A 20455-nucleotide genomic window follows, 5' to 3' on the forward strand; every position below is an offset into this window, starting at 1 on the left:
ATCAGCAAAGAATTACACGCACACGAATGTCATACTCAAAGATACGTACTTGGATGTACCAGGCACACATCATTTTTATTTTTGACTAACATTAGGTCACCATACTGCCACGTGTTCAGCTATAATACCATTACCATGGCTTAAAATTTTTCAAATGTTCGACAATATATAGGAGAATATGGTTTTTGCTATATTTTCAATGATCTGTTAATTGTTTGATTCCCCTCAATTGTTTTTTTTAACACAGCTCGAAAGCTAAGTAATGATCAATTACTTAATTGAAAGGACCTCTTTATGTTACATTAAGAATTAATTTTTCATTTGGTAAAAAAATGTTTTTTCATTACTTAAGAATATAAATTAATTCATATAATAATCATTGAGTTGAAAGTTTTTACAAAATAAAAAAGTAATAATTATTTATTATATTATTTTTATTTTGATAGATAATCTTATTTAGAATATAAATAAATGCTGGTTGATGGCTCATAATATAACAAATGTTCAATTTATATAAAAAGAAAATAACATGCATAATTAAAAAAGATAATATCAAATTACTTGAGACTTTCACTGGGGTAGGTTGATGAATTGTTTTTATTCGTAGGAATCAGAAAAATGATTTATAATAATTCACTTAATATGTTGAATCAATTCTACTAGATCCTTCTTTATAAGTTGCGATTTAACATATGTAAACTAACTGCAATTTAATTTTATTTGCTTGGTCTATTTTGGGAGGATGAGTTGTATTTTATTTTGATATATGGTGGGTGGAATTTATTAAGAGATGGACTCTTATAGTTACTCTTGGAATAACTTGATCAAAATAAATAGTTAACATATATATTTAAATGATTGTATTAACGTGATGATTATGATTTTGTAGAAAAAATATCAGAAAATGATAATGATTTCTCATAATATAATGTATTTATATATTTTAAAGTTAGGTAGATAAAATTGAATTTAAATTGTTAGATATAATTAAAATACATTAACATGACTTTTAACAAATTGATATATAAACACTTAAAATTTGTTCAATTAATGACTATTTACATATATTGTTATTATGAAAATAACACCAATTACTAATTAGAAATCATCATTGACATTGCTTTTAAAATAATTTTATAAAAATCGATAAATTTATTATAATATAAAAATTGTTTAATAACGTAAGTGTACATCTTATTTTCTAAAATATAAATAAAAATTACTAGACCAAGCAATATGGACCTTGTGCTTTCTGAACATATATAACACGAAAATTGCATAATTATTTTTCCACCTTCAAGCTAAATCCGCAACGTACTGTGGACCCTCATGAGTGTGAGGATCTTCCACAGGTCACTCACTTGCTTTGACATCTGAAAGATCCTTCTCGAGTAAAGCGTGGAAACAAGAACAAGCTTGGACTGGTCTACGATTTAGTGTTCTTATTCCAAGTAATATAAAAATCTTAAATCTCAAGGAATGATGCAATGCTTCCTCTAATTGTCAGATATCCCTCCCACGCACCTAATCTGAATGTTGTGTCTAAATTGGCATAAAAGGTTTGATTGATGAATGATGTCTACATGTGAGTTTGATAACAACAGCTACCCCTTAGCCAAGCCACTAACTAGGACATTAGTTTTGGTTGGTTGTCAGACAAACCGTTAGACCCTGAGAACGAAAGCGTGTCAAACAAAAGATAATAGACTTCAATTAATATAAAAAGAGATGATCAGAAACCAAATTGAGATTTGATAGGTGAACTATAAATCATGACAGTGCATTAGACAAGTTGGTAGAGTTTGTTACTGACTCATCTGATTCTTAAGAAAGGCAAAAATAGGAACTACACCAGATGTCGCTAGCTAGCGATCGATAACAATTATAAATAAATGGCTTTATTTGAAAGTTCATCTTCATATGGTTAGTTATAATTGGGTCAAATTCTTAATTTATTAGAAACGTGCACTTCATTTTGAGTGTATAAAGTTGGAAGAAGAAAAGGAATATAGAAATTAAAAAAATAGAGAAAAATCAATAGATGTAATAATTAAGTTATGTTTATGTGATGGGAAAAGAAGACAAAATAAAAATGAGAAGAAATTCTTATGAGATTGAAAAGATATGAAGTATATTTTTTTAAGATGATATTTGTATACAATAATTTTTGTGGAAGAGAAGATTAATCTTTAGTAACTAACTAAAAATACACATAAGATAATTATTTTTCTCGTAACATAATTTATTTTATAAAAAACATTAATCAGAATTTAAATATGGATCATTTGATTAAAAAACATAAATTGTTAACTAGTGTATATTTATATACAAAAATCCAATTAACTATCTAACTTTTGATTCCACCACACATCAATATATATTCTCTCTGACCGAAAATTATGATGGTTAGTAAACGAAATTAAAGACAAATACACCATGTTCTTTTGTTTCAAAATGGGGCCTTCTTAAGGGTCACGCCCAATGATACGTTGTTGTTTAAGTTGTTAAAATGCATGTTACCCTCCTCATGAAGCTATAATAGGTTTCAGAGATAGTCTTTAGAAGTTCGATAGAACATGTGGATCTGGGAGTGAGAGTGAGGTCGTATGTCGCTATAATGCTGTATAAACTTTTGGTGAGCATGCATTGCCATTTTGTGGGTTTCGGTGATAGTCTTCTCAAGTTCATTAGTCTTTACAAGTTCAATATAGATAGATAGAATTTGTGGACCTTGGAGTGAGAGAGGTCGAAAGTCACTATAATGCTGTATAAACTTCTGATGGGCATCCAATGTCCCCTAGGGGCAACAGGGTACCTAATTAATTGGTACCACAACGGGGAGAAAATCGATCAACACGTTTCTGGAATATACATATATACCTAGAATTGAAGGGCAAGCTCAATTAATCAAGTTAAACATGAATTCAACTAATAGAAATTAAATTGAAATTTTGTTACTCGGGACCATTAGTTATAATAAAATGCGTTGCACAACTTCCAACGCTTTTGGCATAGAATTAAGCACTGATGGTAATATAAAAATACTTTTAACCTCAGTTATTTTGGATTTTTTGTTGAGTATGTCAATCAATTTTAAATGTTGCTTTCTAAATCAACTATTAAAAAAACTAATGCAGAAATACATCTACATCGTGGCTAGAATCGATCTAGAAAACTTTTTTTAATGTAATTAATTTCTAACTTTTTGCATCAATATTATGAATAGAGTCAATCTAAAAAAAACTATATATATTGGTTCTAGTCTTTTGGCATAGCTACAACTGATTTAAAAAGTGACTTTCATTGATTACGATTATACAAATGTGGAAAGACTATTTAAAATTTATATATATGGAAGAGAATTCAGATATTTTAAGAGTAAGTATAAAAAATTACATTAAAAAAAACTTCATTGATATATTAAAAAAAATCATAATATTATAAAAACCGAATAATTAAAGACGTGCACATTAGTAATGTACTATGGTAGAACATCCAATGCACATAATTGTTTGTTGGTCAAATGATATTGGCAGTACTCTTTGATCTACCCATGAGATGGTGTCTCTTCAGCACCAACTTAGAAGTGTTAGTCTGAAGATTGTTTGTATATGTGGTTTTGGTTGATACTAGGTTGTTGGCAGTGGTTGAAAGACATTTCCTCTTGGATTATCACACAATCATTTGTGGGATTTTTTATGTTTTGCTTAAATATTCTTCATTTAAAGTTTCATTACTAATTATCAGTTTAAGAAATAAATAGAACAAGTAGTATTGATATTAAATTTTGCAAATTATATCCAAACCTAGTCGCTAACAATGTCTGAAATATTGTTACACTTGATTGTGTGATACTGTGATCTATTTATGTTTTCTTTTTTGACTGATAAGTTTGATTTAACGATAGGATTATTTCCATCCTCTTTTTAGGCTGACATTATATTTGGATAAAAGTTAGAAAAGTATTGTTGTGATTTGTGAATTTCAATATGCATATTTCTAAATTTCGATGTACAAAATGAGAAAGAAAGAAATTGTTGTTTTAGAAGTAAAACTCTCTCAACTGAAGTACAAACATGAACTGAATCTCTTGTGAGGTTTCCACATGACATGGGGGAAACAATGGGTGAATAAAGATTGGGTTTTGTAAGACTTAATTTGAGAATTGAGACAGAAGAAGCCTTATTTGTTTGTGGGAGAATACGAGTAACTGACATGAGAAATGTGGCAATCTGCAACTATTAAACCAAAGAAGATTATAAAAAGATATATATCAAAACCTCAAACATTTGGATAACATTCTTAAGCTTGTAATATTAATGTGCATAAGAGACTTTCACAATGACAGATCTGCTTAAGCTTGTAACATTTGGATAAACATTCTTTTTTGTTTCTTTTTGTCATTGGTTATGAATTAGTGTATGCTTTCTTTGTTTATGGGTTTTGTTTCCAAGTAAATTTGAATGTTAAACTTTTTATTGAGTAAATTTTGAAGTTGGAATTATGTCGGGTGGTTTTTTCTTTCTTCTTTTTTTGCCATAATAGGTTCTAACTTCCTTAACTATCCGTTATTTATCCCTTTTTTCTGGGTCTCTTATTTATTCCAGTTAGAGATATTTAATTCAAGATGTGATTCATATTGTTCACATCAGTTCAATTTTATATTTCTATCTCCAATAGATAAATTATATAAAATTAGTTCAAACGTACAGAGCCAGTAGTGTTGGAACTTGGAAGTCATTATCTTTGAAGTTGTTGTCATAGTTATCAGATGTGAATGTGGAATGCTTGCAGGAAAATAATATTAGTAAACTTGAAAGAATTTACAATGAAAGATGATGACTTCACATGTATAGAAGGTAGCAGCTGAGTGAAAGAGAATCTCGAAGAATAAATAATGGATGCTCCTGAGTGAGCAACTATTTCAACTATTATGTGCCTTGGAGGAAACAGAATTACACACCAGCTTTGGGGGTAGAGGCAAAATTAAACAGAAACTACACTTTGTTGTAGTATGTAGTATGTACAATTTCAAGCATTCAAACAGGCAAAATTAATATAAGAATGAAAGAATCATAGAACATATATATAGTACTAATAGTAGTAGCCTGTTCGGATACAAAAGGTAGAAGGTGCTGCTTTTAAGAGCTTTTCAAAACATCTCAACTGGAAAAAAGCTCTATATTTCCAGGAGATAAGTTTTCAGAAGCACTTATGACTTGTATCAAAACAACTACGTTTGGCACAAAAAAAAAAATCAATGCAAAAATTGTGCTATATGGTATCGTCCCCAGGACTGGCTGTGACTGATCTCTCTGGTCTAATCTCTTCTAGCTGCTGGAGCACTTGATGAACTTCCGGGCGTACTGATGGAGAAGGATCAACACAGTGCAAAGCGAGCTTCAACGTGTTCAGCAACTCATCGCCAACTGTCGATGCATCTCTCATCATGTCTGCATCAAAAACCTCATTTGTCCACTCCTCTTTGACAATAGAGGCAACCCACTGAGGCAAATCTAGTCCATTCATAGACACCCCAGGTGACTTCCTCGTTAGGAGTTCTAACAAGATAACACCAAGACTGTATATATCAGTTTTAGTGTTTGCTTTCTTGAGCTTTGAGAGCTCTGGTGCCCGGTATCCCAATGCTCCAGCAGTAGCTATCACGTTGGAGTTAGCAGCAGTTGACATCAACCGAGAAAGACCAAAATCTGCAATTTTAGCATTTGTGTTCTCATCAAGCAACACATTGCTGGATGTGAGGTTCCCATGTATAATGTTCTCCAGGGAATGAAGACAAAACAAGCCACGAGCCATGTCCTGTGCTATTTTCATCCTTGTTGGCCAATCAATGAAGGTTTCAGTTCCACCACCTGCATCAAGATGAACAAGAAAATACTTCACTTATTGATAAGCTATATGAACAAAACAAATATGATTAAAACTAAGGTATTGTTCCTTAGGTGCTTTTGTTTGTACTGTTCTCCAATTAGAATTATACATATTACTAAGGTAAGTAAAACTCCAATTCTAATTATGGAACAGCACACACAACACTTAAAGAACTATGTATGTTTAAGTTTTCTCCTATTTCTAATGTAATCAAACTTAAAGAACTATGTATATCTAAGTTTTCTCCTATTTGTAATGTAATCAAACTTAAAGAACAGCACACCAAACTTACCATGTAGGAAAGAAGCAAGACCTCCTTTAGGCATGTAATCAAAAACCAGAAGCTTTTCCCCTTTGGGTCCCAAGTAATAGGCCCTCAGAGCCAAGACATTGGGGTGTCTAACTTTTCCTAGAACACTGACTTCTGATTCAAATTCTCTGTGACCTTTAGTGATCTTTTCCCTCAATCTCTTCACTGCAACTTGGCTTCCATCCTCCAAAATAGCCTTATACACTGTTCCATAGGTGCTCTTTCCCATGATCTCAGCAGTTGCACACAAGAGATCATCGGCTGTAAAAGCCAATGGTCCATCAAAATGGACTAGTTTCCCTCCAGCCTCCCCACCTGCTTCAACATCACCAGCAGCAACTGGAGGGACTCCTTTTTCTGTCCTTCCAGCGGCTGCTCTCCCCGTGGCTTGTCCGTTCTCAGCCTTCGATGTTGATCTCTTTCTGATCAAGCAGAAAAGCAGGATGCAACAAAGTATAATCAGGACTACTAGGAGAACTCCTGCTACTATGAGAATTATGTCTTTGGTACTTAGGTTCCTACGATGGTGCTGTTCTGACAGTACTTCAGGAGTTGGGGCAATGACTCCTTGTGATGGAGCTTGTGAAAGACATGGGGTTGAAGGGCTATACCCACATAGTTGAATATTTCCCACAAATGAGCTTGAGTTAAATTTCTTGGCAAGTAGAAGTGGAACAGAACCTGAAAGGCTATTGTAAGAAACATTGAAGAAATCAAGACTACGTTGACTTTCAAAGGAGACTGGAATTTCTCCACTGAGATTATTCAGTGACAAATCAAGCTGCCTAAGCATGGAAATGTTTGCAATGCTTGAAGGAATATGTCCACTAAATTGGTTCCTACTCAAAATCAGAACAGAAAGATTACGCAATGTACCTAACCTTTCAGGGATTTGATTTTCAAGGAGGTTGTTCTCTGCATTCAGCAATGTAAGTGAGGATAAATTAGAGAGGGTAACAGGCAAGCTCCCATTGAAGGCATTATTAGAAATGTCTAGTGTCTTAAGCCTAGAAAGAGTTCCTATTTCATTTGGAATAGCTCCACTAAACTTATTATGACTAAGGGAAATCTCACTGAGCTCTCTTAAGCTACCCAGAGAAGCAGGAACATTACCAGTGAAAAAATTATGATCTAGGATCAAATTTTGGAGCCTAAAGAAGCCACTCTTGGGATTCCCACCCCAAGAGTTAGGAAGGTTGCCAGAAAGATTATTATTTTGAAGAGAAAGGAAAGTGAGAGAAAATGAGTGAGTTAGGCTAGTTGGTAAAGTACCAGAGAAGGAGTTGAAACTCAAGTTAAGCCAATAAAGCTTGGTGGAATTGGCAAGGCTATAAGGGATTGCTCCTGTGAGCAAGTTGTTGCTGAGGTCAAGAGACTGAAGCAAAGGACAGAAACCTAAAGAAGAAGGGATGGAACCAGTTAACCTATTGTTGAATAACTGAACCCCTCTAAGGTTGGGAAGAAGTCCCAAAGTTGAAGGGATTGAACCACCAATTTGGTTATCATGAAGACTAAGCTTCCTAAGGCCTTGAAGTTGGCCAATTTTGTCAGTGATTCGACCCTTCAAACCCTTCCAAGGAAGCTGGATCACGATAACCTGTCCCTGAGCACACTTGATTCCAACCCAACCTCCTGAACAAGCACCATAGCCACTGTCGTTCCAGCTCCGCAAGAACCCTTCTGGGTCCACCAACTCTTGCTTGAAAGCTTGAAGTGCTAAGAGGTTTGATGCTGTCACAACCACTCCGTCCCAACTTTCATCTTCACACAAAGCTGGTCTCACGCATGAAGGGAGCACAACAAGACTCCACATACATAAGAGAAACAAAACACGCCATGGGTTGTTGTTGTGTGTCTTCCATCTTTCTTTCTTCTTATCAGAAATACGGTTGAAGCATTGTGAAGTGAGGTTGGTTTTCTCCACTAGTAACATAACGAAAAAAATCAAAAGAATAAAGGTAATGAGAATGAGAGATTTTGATTTAGTGGAACAAAAAAACACTGTGTGTTGTAAGTTGAAGAATGGTTTTTGTAGTGAGGAGAGAGAGGAAGAGTGAGGAGGAGCACGTGATGACATAAAGAAGTGTGTAGGTGCGCGCGCGGGTTGAGAGCGTGAGAGAGAGAAAATGAACATGCGAGGTTCAGAAGTGAGGCTCTCTTCGTTGTTAAAAAAACAGTGAGTAACGGCTAGTTTTCATTGTAAATTGTGACTGTAGTGTGTGTATAGTTGTTTTTTTCTTTATTCAAACAAATATAGATCTAGTTAAGAATGGAACTCATATCTCAAGAAATGAGTTCAATTTTCATTATGAAAGAATATTATTTGGTAAATAATCTGATTTTTATGAACGTTATTTAAGTTTTGAGGTATACTTTAATTTTAGTAAACTCTGAGATTTAATTTATCTAATTTTTTCTTAATACAAAAGTGAAAAACAATTATAAATTGACCAAGATAAAAAGTTTTATAACATTATTCAATTTGTTAACTTTATAATAATTACTTTAAAATTATATTAATAGTAAATTATGATTAATCCCATACATGACCATTAAATCCATTAAAAAAATTGTTTTTGTTGGCAGGATTTATTATAGATTATGGTAAGCTCTTCTTTTTTTTTCCTTCATTGAAACGGGGTTAGATCCAAGAAAAGGATTACATAAGAATAGTTCTAGAGGATTCAATCACCAGAGATGCCTAAAAAAAATGAGGTTGTTGCTGGGAAACCATAGTGCAACCCTCCGTATTGGCGCCCTCTTCTTTTATTGCAACACCCGCGCCTCTCCATCACCAACGGCTATTTTCTTCTTCACTACTTCACACTTAGTAGGACCATACTTCTTCTTCCTTGTTTTCTTGCTTCCACTTCCACACACAACAAACACTGAAAAGCAATACTACTAGCTTTAATATTCTCACGGGTAAATTGTGTTTTCCGTCATTAAGATCTTGTCAAAATTATTCTTAGTCTCTCCATTCTAAAAATGGTGGTTTTGGTTACCATGTGTTCTGAAACATGCATCCTGAATTTAATTGAGATAAAATGAAGTATAAGATTTGGAACAAAATTCAATATATTTTGAAAATACGAATATCAAAACCACTTTTTCAGATAGAGGAGACTAAAACTAATTAATTTTAACTAATTAAACCTCGAGAAATCTAAAACACATTTTATTTTTATTTTTTATTTTTTTACAAATAAAATAACTAATTATCTAAAAAAATTCATTTTTTTAAAAAAGAAATTCACTTTGTAAAAACAAGACAATAATAAACACATGTTAAAAGAAATTAATCTTAGCAGTCCATCCTAACACGTTTTTTTTTACACACTGCGAAAATTATGTATGTCTCACACTCTCACTGAGTAAGTAAGTAGAAAATACATGTAGGCTTAAATAAATAAAATCATTTTCAAACTTTTATTGTAATGTTTTCATTCTAAAATTAGTGTGGCTTATTTGAATTTCAATTGATGAAAGAAAAATGTGCTAGAAAGTGAGTTAAAAAGAATATAATACTAACCAGACTATCACTCCTCGAGTCTCCATGCATTAATGATTATGTATGAAAAAAATGTTATTTTTTTAATTGATGAATTGCTCTGACTCTGAGGCCTTGGCTGGCATCTCCAAGTTTGACTGAAGTGTCACGTGGTGGAAGGAAGGAGCTAACTGGGTTCTGTCAAAGACACTTGTTGCAAGAGAAATTTATCAGAAACAGGCCTGGTTCTGGATATAAGACACAGGCTACATTAACGTCCAAAAGAGAGGTAAAGGTAATTGTTTGATGATGATGACCCCGGTTCCTAAGAGTTGGTAGAGTAGTCGCAATTCATATCATAGCGGTCCCAAAATCTGAGAAGAATCGTCGTGATCATCATGTTCATGGTACTTCGTTATTGGTCCACAACATGTTTGAAATTGGAAGAGCTCATAGCATTAGCGCATCCATCTCCTTTCCTTTGACACCTTTGTTCGCGTCGTTTTCTGTAAAAAGAACAACGCTCATTATATTCTGTGTGACACTAAATTTTGTGGGGTTTTAGTTTTGAATTTTGACCTCCCATACAAGATTTTAATTCATAATCCAATGCTTGTGCTAGGAGTTGTATTTATTTATATACTAGTAGTTTTTATAATGTTGTAGTTTATTTCCCTTCGTTATGTTCATTATTTTATCTTATATGTATATATTTTCTTTTCATTGAAAATGAAATTTCTCAATGCAAATACTAGTAGTCATTTTTTAAATGATATACACCTTAAAGTCTCACGTTATTTTCTCAATTCTCATAAGCGCCTTTCAAGAACAAAGCCGGCCATTAGACTCATACCAATGTCAAAAGCGAACAATTGTGATGCAAATTCCACACAGCCATTATCTCTTCTTTCCCAATAGAATTTTTCCCTCAAAGATATAAAAATCTCCATATCTTTAGAGTCCATTGGCCATACTATTGTTAAAGCATATCACACAATTGAATGTTTCTTACTTTCACACAATTTTATCTCCCCATATAACTCTTTTTATTCTTTGTGTCGGGCCAAGGATGGTAGTTATGAGTTATGACCACAAGCTAGGTTAATGAAACTGATAGTTATCACTTAGAAGACATTAAACGAGTGGACAAATGACTTGGGCAAATTAAGTGACATGGGTAAAGGCTGTCACCATAGAAGGTTGAGGTGTGTACACTAGAAATAACCCAAATTTAAAGACTGATAATTAGGGACGAAACAAAATGACGAATGCATTAGATAAATGGTTACTATCACGATATTAATCAAGTTTCGTCTGCTGGAAAATAATATTCTTCACTAGGCCAATTTCAAACTCGTGGGATGATTAGGATCACAATGAAGGAAAAACCAACTAAAGGAATTGTTTACGCCTAGAGGTACTCCTCACCATAATGTAAGTAAAAAATTATTAATTCACACTAGTTGATAATATTAGTTAATCTTATTTAAAAAAATAAACTTTATTTTCTAATATATCTTTCATGTTAATTAAAAGAAAATTTTAATTTTATAGAAATTTATTTTTTAAATGGAAATACTTTTGTTTTGAAAGTCATGTTGATATCAAGATAATAAAAAAAAACTCTAAATTGAATAAAAAATATTTTAAGAATAATTTCATTACATAAAGTGAAATCAATTTGGTAATGTGTGGAGTGCGGGGGGACTCTGCCTTATCTGCATGGTTGGGCTTGGATGATTGGTTTGATTACTACTTTACATTATTCTGTTGGCTTAAAGGAAAAGCACTTTTTTTATAACATTTTTCACTTATTTTTAAACAAACAAGTTACTATAATTGAAAATACATCCAATATTTAAGGTATATATAAATAATTTATATTTTAAAAAATTAAAAAAAGATAAAATATACATAATAAGTAATGTGCTCAAAATAAATGAATAGCTAGCTAATATCACTAATCATCAAACCTTATACATAGTCAGCAAAAAAATCAATCAACCCTTACATATGCATATGTGTGTACGCATGATTATAAAACCTTACACGTAACTCAAATTAAACTTGCATGTTCCATATATCTTAACAATTAATATGAACTTATTCACCCTGTCTTATTCTTAACCAGATCTCAAATTCCCTTAGAAACAAAATTTGAAACCTGAATAATATGGACAGAAATTTCTTTGAAAGAGATCATCTATTACTTTTAAACGTTATCAACTAAAAATTTGGTGGCGTAAACATTAGACTAACTAACTAATTACGGGCTCTTTGGTTTATCATTGAGATTTGTATTTTTCAATGCTAAAACATGAATTCTAATGTAATTTTTTTCAAAACAATTTGTTCTCACTTGGTAGAATTCTGTTTTTAATATTGGACTTAGATTTAATTTTGCTAGGTCTCTTTCTTTTTTCTCGTTTATTTCATCGGTATTCTATTTTTAGTAAGAGATGGCTTTATGTGAAAAAAATAAAGGCAATTAAGTTATAAGTGGAATATTACTGGTATTTAAAAAAGTAACAAAAACTACATTTTGTTAACGAGAATTAATGAATAGATAAGGTTTAAACTTATGACTTTGTTCAAATTACTCAAATTCCTCGCTATCCCAATTTTAGTGATTTCATAACTTTCTCTTTACGTGCATGTAATTATCTCTGCCTAATGAGCTACGGTCTGTCAAACTGATTTGATATTTTTCTTACTAATAATTGCCTGTGCAAAGATCTTTCTATCTCAATTTGTTATCTATCTCGGTAGGGTCGTCACTCTCAATGCCAACAAACATGTGAAAAGAAGTTAATTAATGAGATCCAATAAACAACTTACCAGTTAATTAGCTCTAATAATAACAAACATTTATCATACACGAATCTTCATCTGTAACAGAATATCTTATTCATGAAGCATTACATTTATCTTATTACTATGATTTTCATATACATATGGTATATTATGTACGTAAATGAATCAGTGGTCCTTTTACAAACAAAAAGGTGACAGTGACAAGTACTAATGAGGCAACGGATGCTCATTGTAGTGATAACTCTCTTTTGTAAATTAAAATTGAAATTACATAAACTACCTTTGGTAAATTAAAATTGAAATTACATAAACTACCAACAATAAAAGATATATTTTTTTATTTTAACATTATAATCCATCACGAAAAAGTAATTCTGAGTAATTTAAAATTCGATTGAAAAATAAAAAAAATTAATTAAGAATAATTTTCATCAATAATCAAACTCAAATAATATTTAAACAATTTAATTATAATTTTAACACATTAATCACATCACATATTTACTAATAATTAAACGTATAATTTGTTTACTAATAATGTAATATGGAGAAATCAAGCCTATATTCACTCAAGTCTATTTCCTTATTATAGAAATTAAATACTGTAAGGCCTTTATAGATCTTAATTAAACACTTAAATGTGTATCATATAAGTTTTTATTTGTAAGTTGTTTTTATAATTGAAAAGCAAATAAGGTTAAATTATTTTCATATAAAATTTTAATTTTTTTATAAGTTATTTTGAAAATTTTATTAAAATATATTGAAAAAATTTTATAATAAATCATAAACTATAATTTTTTAAGTTTTCTTAAATACTTAAAGGTCACGACATAGAATAATTTCAAATAAGATATAAATAAATTCCTCCAAGCACATCTTAAATCTACATTTTTTTTAAACAAACTTTCATCGTTAAAAGCAAATAATAATAATAATAATAATATATTTATATATGCTTTAACAATGATAACTAACATTTATCAGAAAAAAAATTAATATACTCTCAAGCTATTTTTTAAAACTAATAAAAATTACATATTATAATTATATAATTTCTCTATATTTACACTTTTTTTAGATAAACAAATTATAAAAATGATGTAAATAAGACGTATAATATTATTATTTTTTACAACAACGTATAATATTATTTATAACGTAGATAATGCGTTTTTGATATTTTATATATATGTGGTGTAATTATTTTCTTATCCAATAATTAGCAATCTTATCTTGCTTTTATCCATGGGAGCTAATTAACTAATGGTACCAATCTTTTCATTCTTTTAATAATTATTCTTTCCCCACTAGAAGACTAGAAGAGTATTTGCTAACTACATATATCATTGTGTAAGAGTCTACAAATATATGTGAAGTGAAGCTCCACCTGAATGCACCCGAATTAGAGAGAAGAGAGAGAGAGAGAGAGAGTTATAATAATTAGTTGCTTCAATTCGATATATATAAACATGGCTTACAACTTCCCTGATGTGTTTTGCTGGATTCAGAGTCTTCCACCAATCTCAGAATGGGAAACAAGTTCCATGTCCTTAAACATATGTTCTTCTTCAAGCTCATCATGCCAACCACGTCTTAATCTCACCGTATCCAAAAACAATAGCAATAATCATTCCTCATCAAACCTCTATTTTGTTATTATTGCAGACTGCAACATTCCCATCCATCTTTGGACCTCTAAACCTTTCAAGCCAAGCAGCACCACTATTACTAATAAAACCCACAATAATAATAAGTTAATAGATGATGAAGAAACCATTTCCAATCTCTTTGTTAATTTCATTCAAGCCATCCTTCTTTATGGCTCCAACAAAAACAGCACTCCCTTCCTCAGATTTCCAAACCTTGACTCCATCACTTCCAACAACTTTTCAGATGTTTTCAATCTTTCTTTCTTCACCCTCTTGTTCCTAGTTTGCATATATGAAGCTCCTGCTGCAGATTTTCGTTCTGGGTGTATTAGCAACTTGAAAGACCACTTGACAGGTTTTCAGTCAAGACAAGCATCACATAAGATTATGAAACTCCTAGGGTCTAACTTGGAAGAGCATTGGATGCGTTCATTGAACCTCGCAGTTACTAACTGGGTTGGGGAACTTGAAGCACATAACAACCCCTTCAGAACACCGTGCCCTTTGTTTTCTTATGCATTTTCAACAATTGGGTTGTGGAAGGTGCAGCTTTATTGTCCCCTCTTGGTCATGGATGTTGAGAATTCAAAAAGCAATCCAGCTAGCGAGAGGCTTCAATTCTCCCTCAGATATCACCATGTGGAAGGTGTTCTTCAGTTCAATCACAAAGTCTTGATCAAAGAGGAGTGGGCTGAAATCATGGTGGACATTGACAACATAAGGTAACCACTAATTAACCACCAATATATTATCCCATTAAGAGATAATACATGTGGAGCCAATAAATAAGCATCTTAACAAGACAAATAAATTAGTCATTAATCATGCCCATATGTTGTTATTAGAAGTTTAGGAAAAAATTCTCATCATTTGTACAATCTTTTTTTTTTTAATATTTTATACAATCTTTCTCATTAGCTTGAATTCTTTAAAAAGAGGTACTTTTTTTTTTTACTTTTCTTTTCTCTAAATTGTTCAACTTAACTAAATTTCTAATAGTTCAAGATTTTGGTTTAGATTTGAAATAAGTGAAATTCGCTTAAATTTTATATTAGAAAAAAAAAACAACATTGTTCCATTTCTTTTTATAAAAATTGACGATCAAAATTACAAGGTTCTTTTATGAATCACATTCATCCCTATATATTTATTTCGATATATTGAAGTGATTAACCGAATTAAATAAGGTTATTTGATCCATATAGCCAACGTTATATTATAGGTTTTGTTATTGCTGTATATATATTGAGTATTTTTTTCTTATACATGTTTAAATTAATTTCCTTTATGAATGGCAATCATCTTTATGTGGTTACATACTTCGCTATATTAATCAAGTCAAAATGATGTTATGTGATCCATCTAAATTACTGTTATTATTATATAATGAGATAAGATTTTGTTATTATTATATATTAAGTGATTGTTTTTCTTAATCCTTTCTAATTTAATTTCATATATATTTAATTTACATTAATATTAATTAACTCCTTGTGGAAAGGTGTGATGTTATAAAATTGGTGAATGAGTCCCTTATGAGCCAACGAGGGGTAGGTGCAGCTGAAAAACATTTTCCTTCGAGAATATCATTGCAACTTACACCAACACTCCAAGACCAAGTGTTGAGCCTATCAGTTGGCAAGTCCTCAGAGAACCCTCGAAAAGAAATTGGTGTTGACAAAAGCGTGGAAGCTTCATTTGAACCATCCAATCCCTTGGCACTTAAGGTGTCAGCTGGAGAATCCTCAACCGTTAGTTTGAAGCCTTGGAAATTCGAGGAATCTGTTTATGGATACAGTGCAAATTTGAATTGGTTTCTTCATGATAGTGTTGATGGCAAAGAAGTTTTCTCATCAAAGCCTTCAAAGTTTGCAATGCTTAACCCAAAGTCATGGTTCAAAAACCGATACTCTAGTGCTTACCGACCTTTCAACAAGGAAGGAGGGGTTATATTTGCTGGTGATGAATATGGAGAAAAAGTGTGGTGGAAAGTGGACAAAGGAGCCATAGGGAAAACAATGGAGTGGGAGATAAGGGGTTGGATATGGTTAACATATTGGCCTAACAAACGTGTAACATTCTACAATGAAACTAGGAGGTTGGAGTTTCGAGAAATAGTCCATCTCGACGTTGCTTAGCCTTGCCTCAAGATCGTAGTTATGTGCAAACTATTTGTTTAAACGCGTGATTAGTTCCTTAATTGTAAGATAGAACTTAGAAGTGATCCTTTAATTAGTTTCTGCAGGTTGATATATGATCAATGGATACGAGTATATATTATTGTCAAACACACTACTTTTAACAATTTATTTTAAATATGTATTCTTTATCATTGGCTTAATTAATTGTATGTCCATCCCATTAAATAGACTAATAGATTACTCCTAATTCCAGACTCAAATAGTATTATGAAAAAAAAATAATTCATGTGCTAAAAAAGCTACTATCTAGGACGTATGTTCAACAACGGTTACTTAAAAACGTCGTTATTTAACGTCCAATGGCATTTTGGTAAATATGATATCATTTTAAAGTTGGGTTTCATAAAACCGTTTTTGAATAATGTAAAACAAAAATGTTTTTTATGAAGTCATCTTTGTTTGTGTTTAAATTTGAAATTTTTTAAAGAATTAAAAGCGATGTGTCCTTTCGTTTCGCGTCCTCTCCTCTTCTCGATACACCTCTCTCTCTCTCTCCTTATTCATGTGTGTGTTTAGCACATCCGTCGGTCTCCATTCTTCAATAAACAAAAACCAGAGAGAGGAAGAGAAGAGAGCCTTGATGGGAGAAATCAAGGAGGAGTGCACGAGCTCCGACAAGAGCAAGCAGGAGAAATAGTTGCATAGCAAGGTCTCGAAGGTGGCGCTATACTCGAGCGGGGAGAGCAAGGCAATCGCGAGTGTGTGCGAAACGGCGTCATCGCTTGGAAGCATGGGCCCCGAAGTGTCGCATCTCAAGTGAGGGAGGTGGTACAAGCTCCGAGAACTCGAAGCCGCCACTAATGGGTTGTGCGAAGAGAACGTCATCAACGAAGGTGGCTACAGAATTGTGTACCGTGGCTTGTTTCCCGATGGCACCAAGGTTGCTGGAGACCTGGATCTTATTTGCCCAAAGGTATTTTTTATCATAGGCATAGATGTTTTATTTCCCTGTTTTGCTATTTCAAGAAGTGAATATTCTTAAAGATATTTTGTGGTATTGTAATGAGGTATTTGGAGCACCTGGAGGCTCACATTATGCTCATTATCATTTGGTTGGAAGAAGGACGGTATGAAATTATTCCTTTGGTTGTTGATGTTCATGTTCTTTTAGATTAGGAAATTGTCAACAAGGAAAGAATAACATGCCGAATTTTATATTATAATTAATTGGTTATGGCCTTGTTGGTTGTCCCATACAATGGAAGACTTGAAAAGATATTAACTGTTTTCATGAAAATATATAATATAGGAAGATGTGTAGCTAATGGTGGAAACAGGGCTTGATGCCTATAGATTTTCGATTTCATGGTCAAGATTGTTACCAAGTACTATAATATTGAACAAGCTCCCCTGCAAAATAAATTTGAGAACTCCTACCTTTTAGTTTTTGTAGCCTCCTATTTTTTCGGAAGCAGCTCTGGACTATTCTGCAGCTGCAGTTAAGAGATTGGAAATTACGCGTTTTTGGACATGGCTACCAAAAATCCACCCTTCAAGGTTTGTGGCATTTTCCTCTTTATACATTTCAAATCATGTACTTACCTACCTACCCATAAACGGTGCAAAGTTTATTGATAAATAAATAACTGGATAACTGTGTGAAATGAACTCTATTTTTCATATCTTGTAACTCCTTAATGGATGCTTTATTACATTCTTATAATAATTTCATGTTGCAATGTCTTTTCATGTAATTGATAACTACCCTCTTTTGTTTTGCCTCTTTTTTTTAAGTAATTGAAAAAGATAAAGCAATTAATGCAATCTGAGTTTGTTATCTTTCAATAGATAATTATGGGCTCTTCTTCAAAGGCCCGTAGAGAGATTCTTGCTGAGATGGGATATGAGTTCACAATAATGGTATGTGTTAGTGTTATAATGTAATTGCTTCAGTTTTGTTACCATTATTCATTAGTTTGATGGAAAGATTGAAAGAGCTTGGCTTTTAGACTGCAGACATTGATGAGAAAGGTATTAGGAGGGAAAAGCTGAAACATTTGGTAATGGCATTAGTTGAGGCAAAGGTATCAATTTCTTCATTGGTTTCCTATTATTTATTATTTATTTTTTAATTATGTGGATACAAATCTTACAATCACTTCCTCTTAGGATGCTGTGGAATAATAACTATTTAAGAAATCTTACAATCACTTCCCTCAACCTTATTGGATAATTTCTCCCCATAATACATACATAAATAATATAAATCCCATTATATCTATTTTAGAGATGTTCACAAGTCAAACTCTATGCAGTTACATTAACAACATTGTTGATAGATTAAGTTGCAAATTTGGTTTATTGCTCTCCTATTGGGTAAATTGTAGTTGTAGTAATCCAATTTCCTAGGCTCTCCATATGATTTTGGGCATCTTTTTCATTTTTTGGGATGTAAAGGCTCCAAATACAAAAATTAAAAAAAAAATTAGCATTTCTACATCGGTTCTGGCATGACCGATGTAGAGATGCTCAGCATTATACATCGGTCCTTCAGTTGTGACCGATGTAGAATGTTTATCATTTTACATCGGTTATTCAACGACCGTCGTAGAAAACTTAGCATTCTACATCGATCCTGCAATTGTGACCGTCATAGAATGTTGATTTTTCTACATCGGTCACAACTGAAGGACCGATGTAGAATGCTGAGCATTCTAAGACGATTCCTGGCAACCATCATAGAATAAGCGATCACTTTTAACATCGTCTCCTACGATGACGGTCGTAAATCGATGTAGATAGTCTCCTATAACCGATGTAGATTGTCTTTTTTCTAGTAGTGTAACTTTTACAATATGATTACTTTAAAAGTCATATCTAGTAATATATGTTGCCAAAATGAATCCAAATTTTTAAATATTAGCGCAAGTGAGTAAAAAAAATTAAGAAGTGCATTCCAAGAGGTAAAATGAAATGTATCCTTTTTGTTTTGAAACTAAAAAAAAAATGAAATGTATATTGGTTCAATGATTCTTGCCTTCACGGAGAACTCTAACTCTACTAACATAATGAAAAGGTAGGTAGAGAGATGATATAATTAAAATTCATCAAATAATATCATAAATAGAGTTACTCACCTTCATTATAAAAGGAAGTTCTTGAGATGAAAATAATCATCTAACCTAAACAAGGAGATACCATTACCCAAGTGTGTGTGTGTGAGTTAGAGAGAGATAGAGAATATTATGAAGGAATGAGTTTCTCATATTTTTCTAGAAAACTTCTAATAGGGTTTGTTTTCCAATAGTGATATCAAAGTTGGTTGGTGCACTCAAGTGACTAGTCAAACAAGTATTAAAGCAAGATGAAGCTAATATTGGATCAATGTATTGAAGTTTTCTTAGCGACGTAGAACTCAAGTGGTATGTCTTATTAGTGTAAGAAGAATATTCATGGTGAGTAGGTGTTTGTGAAGAGGCTAGGATTGATGTTTGGAAATTTTAATTGAGAGAATTGAAGGGGTTATTAGGAAAATCAATATAATTTTCAAATACTAATATAAGTGAGGAGTGAAAAATCAAGAGGTGCATTTTTTGAAGTAATGAAATGTATTTTGACTCTTGAAGAATCTATTACTATAATGAAAAAGTAGGTAGAGAGATAGGATAATAGAAATCCACTAAATAATATTCATGAATGAGTCATTCACTATCACTATAAAAAAAATTATTGAGATAAGAATCATCCAGCTCAAATAGGAATTCACAACCAAAGTGAGGGAAGAGGCTTGTAATAAAGAGTTTTTCAATTTTGTCTCTAAAAATTGTAATAAGATTTGTTTCCCAACAATATACTTCCCCTTGTCTCAAATATAAGAAAAATATGACACATGATAAACCATAATTTGAATGATATTTTATGTGAGTTTTTGTGCTATTTCATGTATTTTCTTAACAAAACTCATATTTGGACATTAGTTTTTACCTTACATAAGTACAATTGTTCAATCAAGTCAAAAAGTTGAAAAATGCATAAATTGATGAAGATTTGATACTATTTTCACTTGATTACGACTGTGATACATTGACCACAGACGTGGTCAACCAAGAAGGTCATGGTCAATCATGAGGGCTTTTTCATTTTACAACATCTCAAG

At 32.2% G+C, this 20455-nt stretch overlaps 2 protein-coding genes across 2 annotated transcripts; one reads left to right on the plus strand and one right to left on the minus strand.

Annotated features, from left to right (window-relative positions):
- Positions 1-4871: 4871 nt before the first annotated feature.
- LOC114381301 (probably inactive leucine-rich repeat receptor-like protein kinase IMK2) lies at positions 4872-8322 on the minus strand. The gene is made up of 2 exons (XM_028340518.1): positions 6185-8322; positions 4872-5873 (listed from the first exon to the last, which is right to left on the minus strand). Exons 1-2 carry the CDS (start codon positions 8277-8279, stop codon positions 5275-5277), a joined length of 2694 nt encoding a protein of 897 aa, XP_028196319.1. The 5' UTR covers positions 8280-8322; the 3' UTR covers positions 4872-5274.
- Positions 8323-13901: 5579 nt separating this feature from the next.
- LOC114382115 lies at positions 13902-16463 on the plus strand. The gene is made up of 2 exons (XM_028341353.1): positions 13902-14880; positions 15660-16463. Exons 1-2 carry the CDS (start codon positions 13979-13981, stop codon positions 16294-16296), a joined length of 1539 nt encoding a protein of 512 aa, XP_028197154.1. The 5' UTR covers positions 13902-13978; the 3' UTR covers positions 16297-16463.
- The last annotated feature ends 3992 nt before the right edge of the window (positions 16464-20455 follow it).

The sequence above is a fragment of the Glycine soja genome, chromosome 13 (assembly GCF_004193775.1).
Source record: "Glycine soja cultivar W05 chromosome 13, ASM419377v2, whole genome shotgun sequence".
Classification (NCBI taxonomy): Eukaryota; Viridiplantae; Streptophyta; class Magnoliopsida; order Fabales; family Fabaceae; genus Glycine; species Glycine soja.